The 8,167-nt window shown below is 54.3% G+C and overlaps 1 protein-coding gene across 1 annotated transcript in view; it reads left to right on the top strand.

Annotated features, from left to right (window-relative positions):
• Positions 1-206: 206 nt before the first annotated feature.
• Positions 207-8,167, top strand: part of FAM3B (FAM3 metabolism regulating signaling molecule B) — a 36,196-nt gene continuing 28,235 nt past the window's right edge. The window contains exons 1-2 of the mRNA XM_021679171.1: positions 207-362; positions 6,757-6,900. Of these exons, the coding sequence (XP_021534846.1) occupies positions 344-362; positions 6,757-6,900 (163 nt within the window). The 5' untranslated portion in view covers positions 207-343. The remainder of the gene's footprint in view (positions 363-6,756; positions 6,901-8,167) is intronic.

Raw genomic sequence — 8,167 nt, 5'->3', positions numbered from 1 at the left:
TTTAAAAGAAAAAAAGAGGGGGACACAGTGTCCTCCGTGGGGAACAAACCCTGCTCATTACTCCTGGCCCCCTGTCGGCCGGGCGGAGGGACCATCCCTCCTGGGATGCAGGCCCGGAGCTCGTGGGCGCCGCCCCGCGCACCTAACTGGCCCGCACATGCCGGATCTGCAGGCACCTGGCCCGCTTGCACACGCCCGGCCCGCGCCCGGCCCGCACTTCCGTCAGGCCCCGTCTGCTCGCCCTTTGCTCTCCTTCCCCGCCGCCGGCCGCTCCGAGGGTGCATCTCTGTCGTCGCCGGGCCCCTCGAGGCTCGCTCCGGCGCCAGAGAGCTGCACCTGGAAGATGCGCCCGGGGACTGCGGGTGAGTGCGATCCCCACCGCAGGAGGAGGGCGAGGGGACTCCGGCAGGGGAGAGCCGCCCCCTCGCCCTTCCTGGGAGCCCCCCACCCCTCGCGCGAGCCCGAGGGCGGGGCAGGTGCTGGGGCCGGGTCTTCCCCCTAGCCCTGGGATCAGAAATGTGGAAAGCGGCTCGGGCGCGGGCCAATGCGCTGGGTTTCCCGTGCAGATAGTCCCACACCGTCTCCCGGCTCCGTGAGTCTGATGCTTTGCCTGGAAAGTGGGTAGCAGGTGAGTGCAGGCAGAGCTCCAAGCGGAGGGGGCTCCGTCCACGGAGGAGGGCATGTGCCTGCCGGGATGCCCCTCCCCCGCCCCGACCTCATGCGCCGCTGGCAAAGGGCTGCCAGCTGAGAAGTAGGGGCCCTTGTGGGCTCCACCTGGTGCCGCTCTGGCAGGAGTCGGGGGTCACTAGCCACAGGTCAAACTGACCAGCCCAGGAAGTTATGAAAAGTGAGGGACAGTGAGGCAGCCTTTTTAAGTCGGGGGTTGGTGAGTGGGTGGGAGGTGGGGACGGATGAATGTGGAATGCCCCATTGACGCTGATAGAATTTCTGCTAGCATCTCGGGGCGCCTGCGTGGCTCAATTGGTTAAGCGACTGCCTTCGGCTCAGGTCATGATCCTGGAGTCCTGGGATCAGCAGGGAGCCCGCTTCTCCCTCTGACCCTCCCCCCTCTCATGCTCTCTCTCTCTCAAATAAATAAAATCTTAAAAAAAAAAAAAAATTTCTGCTAGCATCTCTTTATAAGGCCGTTTTTATGTTTTCCAAACATCAAATTACTTGAGAAGGCTTGGGAAAAATAGGAAAAAGGGAAGAAGAAACAAAAGTCATTCCACCAGTCATGTCCCCTCTCAAAGCCTGCCTTCCTGGCGGCGACCGCCGTCAGTGGTCACTTGCCTGCCTGCCTTGCCTTATAGGGCGCTCTGGGGTTCCGGGTTAACCTGCCCACCTTTGTGCTTCCTGTTTCCTCCCTATAATCTGAGGAATCTGGATTCCTCCCGGAGCAAGGCAGCATACCTTGTACAAAAATGGGAACTTCAGAAATGGAAGTTCTCTGGGCTTCTTTAGTGGCCTCTCCCCCTCCCCGGAGGGCAGCTTGTCTGTCTGGAGGTGGTAGACTAAACCATCCTCTTTTGTTGGGGCACACCCTTCCAGCTGTGTGGTCATACGCCAGAAAGTTCTAAACACCACCTTTGCTGCTTCATTCCCAAAGTTTGGAAAGACAGATTTTCAGATTTTTCTTTATTGTGTGAAATAGTCATGTTCTCTAAAAAACTATTTATGAACAGCAGTGTTTTCGGTAACTTGTGTGGATTGTAGGATAAATGGGTCGAAATACATGTCTCTTTTTGGGGGAGAAAACATCTCCCTTGGGGCATTACTTTCATGATAGCTATTTGGGAAGATTTTTTTTGTCATTATTTCTATATTCTTACAGCATTTTGCTGGCTACTTGGTGGAAAATGCTGAATATTCTTAGACTGCTTTCCCCTACCTACACCTTTTTCACACATGGCCCTTGTGAGTCTTTCATGACCCATGTGGTCCTTTTGCATAAAGCTTTGACATAATGTCAGATCTGTATTTATATGGACGTGTGTGTGTAAGAGAGAGTCACCTGCAGAAGCTCAGAACCATGTTACTTTGGATTTTGTGAGCTCAGGATTTGGCAACATTCTCAGATGCAGCATTTTCCTGGATACTTTGGTCAAGCCCTTGGGTGTGTCCCAGGTAGAAAGTTCACAGGAGGGACGTTCAGATGGAATGGATGAAGTAAGTTAAGCTGCCACCACCCTTCACCTATGGGGCAGCTGCCTGATAGCGGTCGTCCTAACTCCTCAAAAGTAGGGCGTTGGTGTGTGAAACTTACCAGGCAGGTTACCTTCCAGACCTACTATGGGGTTCAGGTGTGACATTTCCCAGCCTTTCTGCCAAAAAGCCTCAGTCAACAGGACAATGACAACAGTGGACACTGAGACCAGCAGAGCCTGAAGCCACAAAGCAGCCAAGTCCCGAGGAGGATGAGTAGGGCTCATCCACCCTCAGCCCTCTCTCACTCCCCCCTCCCCAAGGCAAGAGGTGCAGGTGAGGCTGCCTCCAGGGTGAGGGGATTTGGGTTCATGTTGGCAAGGCTGCTAGTGACAAACAGCTTCCTCATCGTACTTTATGTTGAAGGAGATCCCACCAGAAAAAGTGTGTTCTTAGGGGTTCAGAGTTGCCTTCTTCAGGGTCCCCAGGTTGGAGGGGTAGGGGGTGCCCTGAGATCCCCTTACCTGTAGCCTGGCTTAGTGTAAATTGGTTTTAGGACTGCTGCCTTCTCCAGTGTAAGTGAAGGGTCCAGGGCCAACCTGAGACCCCAAGAATCTGAGGGTGGGGATGAGGTTAGGACACACGCAGGCACACATACAGGACGAGTGGGGTGTCTCTGAAGAGGAATTTCACTGACTCCCTGTCCTGCTTGGAACTGGCCTTTGCTCGAACCCTCCCATGTGACATTTGCTGGTTGGAAGCCCGTAGGAGGACATGTGTGTCAGCTGCTGCTGCTGACTTAATTACTTTACAAGAAAAGACCAGATTCTGGTTACAGGATCACAGAAGGTTCCTGAACTCAGCATACTTCCTCCCTGCCCTTAGCTCCCCTTGGGAGCTGCTGGACCCCCTCCCACACAGGGCCAGGGAGCCATCTTAGCTGAAGTCTGGCTCCCACCTTTCCCAAATGAGTCCTCACCTGTGCCCCGCTCGGCCGTGGGGTTCTTCTCTGCCGCCCAGGGTCTAAGCCTATTTCACAGACTGCTCCGGGTCCTACCTGGTGTGCACTCATCCCAGGGACTGACGCAGGTGTCCAGCCCCGAGACTGGCTGGGCATTGTCCAGGTTGCCAGGCCTGCTCTCCCCCGGCAGCTGGATACTTCCGTGACTGTAAGGCCTGCCCACCGGCTGCCGGTCTAGCTCCCTGCTGGCGGGGGCCACCAGACTGTTGTGGTGGACTGGTCCCAGTCTGTGCTGCCTGATTTGCCCTCCCGCCTGGAGGTGGTTCTGGCTCTAGGTCTTGGCTTCTCTCGGCCAGCCTCAGAAACCAGCTGCCCCCAGCCGGAACGTCACTGGCTCACCCCTCACCTGAAGCACGGGTACTTTACAGCCTTCCTGGGAGCGCTGGAAAGTGGCCAGGTTTGGGAGCTTACTGCCTTGCAGGGCAGGCCAGCCACAGTTTATAGTTGTGCCTACAAGGACACTTGGGCCATTTAGTCATTCCTCGTGGTCCTCCCTGTCACTTCCGTTCACGTGTCCTTGTTCAGCTGGGGACAGAATCCTGTCTCCCTTCCGTGTAGCTGCCCTTTACACATGTGGAAGGTAGCATCGTGTTCTGTTTCGGTGTCCTCCAAGCTAAACACCTGTGCTCAAAGATCTCACACGAGACGTGGTGACTAGAAGGTCCTGCAAAGAGTCTCTGGTTTGCCAATTGTCCTCTTTAAATATGACACTTGGACAAAGTGGTCCAGCTGTGATCTGATACACGCAGGACACAGTGGGCTACTGTTGCCTTTGAGCCAGACGCTGTGGGTGCTGACTCCGTTTCCAGCAGTCATTCCACACTGCTCACTCGGCGTGCATCCAGCAGAATTTTCTGGAACCTCTGTGACCCATGTCTTGGTGTGCGGGCACAATCCTGGAGGGGGACGACCCTTGGTGTGCAATGCCAACAAGGCATGTGAAGGGCTGACGTGAGGGTATGTGGCAGGCTGCACCGAGGTAGGGGGAGCCGTGGAGGGAGAGAGAGAAGGCCGGAGGTCACGGAGGAGAGCAGAGGGACAGACTCAGGCAAAGGTACGTGGCAGGACAGGGCCGAGGCTCCAGTGGATCGGTGTGACCCAGCACAGAGCAAAGAGAGGAGTTGCAGGAACAGAGTCAGCCACGCCCATGGCTCTCACTTTGTTTCCTGTGGCTGGTTTTCTCAGCTTTGAGGTGTCCTTTGGCCCTGCAAACTTCAGTGGCTACCCTGTCCCACCCCTGCGTAACCTTCTAACAACTTTAGGGGCCGCATGGTTTGGAAAACAGAACATCCTGGATGTGGAAGTGCACACTGAAAAAGACCAACTCGTCCCAGTGAAACCTAAGCGTCCCACCCTGTTCCATCAGCGCCACCCCCTGAGCTCACGAGTCGCCCCCAAGCACAAGCACATGGACTGGAGGACACATCCCCTGTGGACGGTCCAGAGATCTGGAGCACCAGCCCAATGAGGAGGCTTCTGGGTGGAAGACTAGGAGGGCCCCAGCCTTGGAGTTCTGGGCCTCTGCCCCCTGGGGTCACGGTGCATCACGGTCCTCTGACATCTGTGTGTTAACTACCAGAAAGGTGCCCAGCCTCAAGCTTTGGGAGTCCAGAGTTCTTGAGTCTTACTATGTCATTGGTCACATAACCAGCTCAGGTTCCCTTTCATCTTCCTCCTGGAGGTCAGACTGCCAGCCCTCCAATCACATGGCCAGCCCATCCCTTAAAGCTATCTAAGGACCTGAGGACACTTCTCCACCCCTGTCACCTCTTGAGCCTAGACTCAGGTGTGGTCCAAAGGAGCCTCTTAGGAATAACAGCAGACGCTCCTAACAGATAGAAGATACCAAGGGTTTTAGGCTCTCTGTGCCAGGAACTGGGACAAAGCTGAGATACAGTCTTTATTACATCCCCTCTGATAAGTCCACGCGTTGTCTGGAGCACAGTGGGGTGTGGAGTTTTTACTCACTGCCAGCGAGAGGGAAGAGTTAATGATGGTGGTGGCCTGGCAGGGAGGAGGCAGTAGAGATGAAGAAAAGTCTATGGAGGTGAGATTTATGGTTTTGGTAAACCCAACGAGACTGGCTGATGGATTCCATCAGGGCTGGGAGGGGAAGTGTGAAATAAAGGAAGAATCCCAGGTATCTGGCACCTGACCCCAGCCCATCCTGACCCCACGTCTGGCCCATCCACTGAGATGGGCCAGACGTGGGTCAGGAGCAAATCTGGGGAGCGGAGGAAAAATGAAGGGTTTTCCTCTGGGACATCCCAGGGTACTGACAGGTTGGCAATTGGGCACCCCTGTCAGGAGCTAGAGGATTGTCTGGGCGAGCTAATCCTGGGATCCGGAGGAGAGGCCCAGGCTGTGCCCTGGGAGGGAAAGCCAGCAGAGAAGGCCAGGACGTGCCCACAAAGTGGGAGCCCTGTCAGGAGTGTGGGTGTCAGCCAGGGAGGACATGCACAGGGGTGCCTGTCATCGGGGGACAGGGCACTGGAAGCACCGAGGACTTGGGAGGCTTTGACCAGCACAGCTGCCCTGAGCCATGGAGTGGGAGGGGAGGCCTGGAGGCTATAGGAGGGGTTGGTTATTTCCAGGTGCTTGGCCCGAGTGGGTACAGGAGTGAGGCAACCACAGGACATTGTGGGGTCAGGTGTGAGGTCCCTCTCCTCCCCTCCCTTCTCTTTCCTCCCTCTCCTTTCTCTTTTCCTCCCTCCCTCCCTCCTTTCCTTCCTTTTCTTAGTTCTTAGGACTGGACCTGTGAACACATATTTAAATGCTGATGGAGAAATTCCTGTTGTCCTTTTGTGCTGGGCCTGCAGCCATTCTTGCCTTGCAAGTGGCCCTTTTGGTGATCCTGAATCGAGTCCCGATCTTTGAGCTATTTAAGGGGGTAAAATCAGAAAGGTCTGGTGGCAGGTTGTCTGTGAAGGGATGGGGAGCTGTCCCCTAGGCCTCCTGTGACCTAGGAGTGGGTAATGCCTTTTCCTTAAAAAATTGGGAGGAAGGTACCAGAGCCAATCAACCCGAAAGATTACCTCCAAGGATTTGCTGCTTCTGCAAAACTTGGGTTTCTCTGCAAGCTGGTCTGTGATGATAATGACAGGTTCGGTGGCTTTTCCCAGAGTCATGGGGACCCTTTGCATGTTCACAGGGCACCAGGTGCTATCCTCAGCATAAACAAAAGAGACCCTGCCCTCTGGACTTTGCAGTCCACTTCCAAAAGCCTCCTCACAAAGGAATGAGCCACTTTTGGTCTGTGTCAGGCATGTTGGGTCACGAGGCCACTAATGAATCACTGATGTTAGCATCCGAGGAAGCTCTAAAACCCAGACCAATAGCAAATATAAAAACTTGGCATAGAAAGCATTCATCTCTTGCTTCTATTATCTGTCGCCGTAACCGCAAATGCGTAGTCTTAGCAATGCCAGCTAAGTCATCGTGGCTTCATTACAGCCACCGCGGGCCCTTACCCACCTGCCACTTCCCGGGACGAACTCCTCAGAGCGCCCTGCAGACGCTGATGCAGGAAGTGGGGGTTAGGATGGTACCTGTCCCCTGGGCATCCACAGTGGTGACTTGTCTGTCCCCAGGCACTTTGAAGATGGCGTTCTTCTTCTTCGCCTCCATATGCGCCTGGTATTCCGGGTACCTGCTCGCGGAGCTCATTCCAGAGGTATCCCTGACCAGTGCTGTTTCTAGCATCCAGAGAATCTCCGAGAAGCCCCTCCTCAAGGGTGAGTACCACAGCTCAGCTGCGGGGCGTGCGGGTTCTGGCCTCAGCTCTGCCCCAGCTGGCCATTTTATGTTGATGATGTTGATGATGATGATGGTGATGATCACGAAAGTGAAGAGGAGGGGAAGGGTGGAGGAGTGGGAGGGGGAGGAGGAGTTCCCACACCTTTCCAAGGTAGATACCCCTGCTCATCCCCCCATGAGACCCCAAGGCAAATTATGATGTTAGGAGAACAAAGAATTTCATTTCCAAGATGTGTTAAATAAAAATACGCATTTGGAATACAACTTAATTTGGGAATGAAGTGAAATCACAAAATCTTCATTAGAATCTCCATTGGAAAATAGGTGGGACACTCAAGGAGTAATCTATACCCCTTTTTGGAATCTCATTGTAAATAGGTATGCTGGCATATTTTTAATACAGAAAAGATTATAGAAAATTAATTTGCACAAATATAAAGAACTGGGTGATGATTTGGACACTGCATTCCTCCGTGCCTGTGGAGTACCCAGGGTAATGGTGATCCCTGGCTTTGGGCAGGGTTCAAGGATGAGCGTAGCTGCTGCCGTCAGCATGGGAACCTCTGTTACTCTTGGCTCAGCAGAGTGACTCTGACACCCTCCTGGGAGTGTTTCTTCTAAACGTCCTCAGTGACTCCTCACGTCTGGTCCGATGTGAAACAAAGGAAGGAGCATGTTGACGTGTGAGATCAGTGTTGGGCATGGAGAGAAAGGGGCTGAGGAACCAGAGACACATACCGAGCACCTCCCCCCATGGCTGAGGCCTCCTGGACTGAGCCCACCTGCACTTGGCCCTGATGTACCACCCCCATCTTGGGCTTTCACCCTAATCCATGGGTTGCTTTTCCACTTCATAAACTGTTCTCTTATTTTTTTTAAAAAAAGATTTTATTTATTTATTTGCCAGAGAGAGCGCACGTGTGCACAAGCTGGGGGATCAGTAGGCAGAGGGAGAAGCAGGCTCCCCACTGAGCAGGGAACCCAATGCGGGACTCGGTCCCAGGACCCTGGGATCGTGACCGGAGCCCAAGGCAGACGCCTCACTGACTGAGTCACCCAGGCATCCCTAAACTATTCCCTTAAAATGACCCAACTCCTTGTGTGGCCTCGGAGGCCCTGCGCTTCTGGCTTTGGGTTTTCTGAAGTTAATTCTTACCCTGCGAGTCTGTGCTCCCCTGGGTGCATGCCATCCTCATGTATGCTGCCCTCCACCCCTGCCCTGCCGTCTCTACGAGATTGTAAATC

The sequence above is a fragment of the Neomonachus schauinslandi genome, chromosome 1 (genome assembly GCF_002201575.2).
Source record: "Neomonachus schauinslandi chromosome 1, ASM220157v2, whole genome shotgun sequence".
Lineage (NCBI taxonomy): Eukaryota > Metazoa > Chordata > Mammalia > Carnivora > Phocidae > Neomonachus > Neomonachus schauinslandi.
This window is presented reverse-complemented; position numbering and strand designations above follow the sequence as displayed.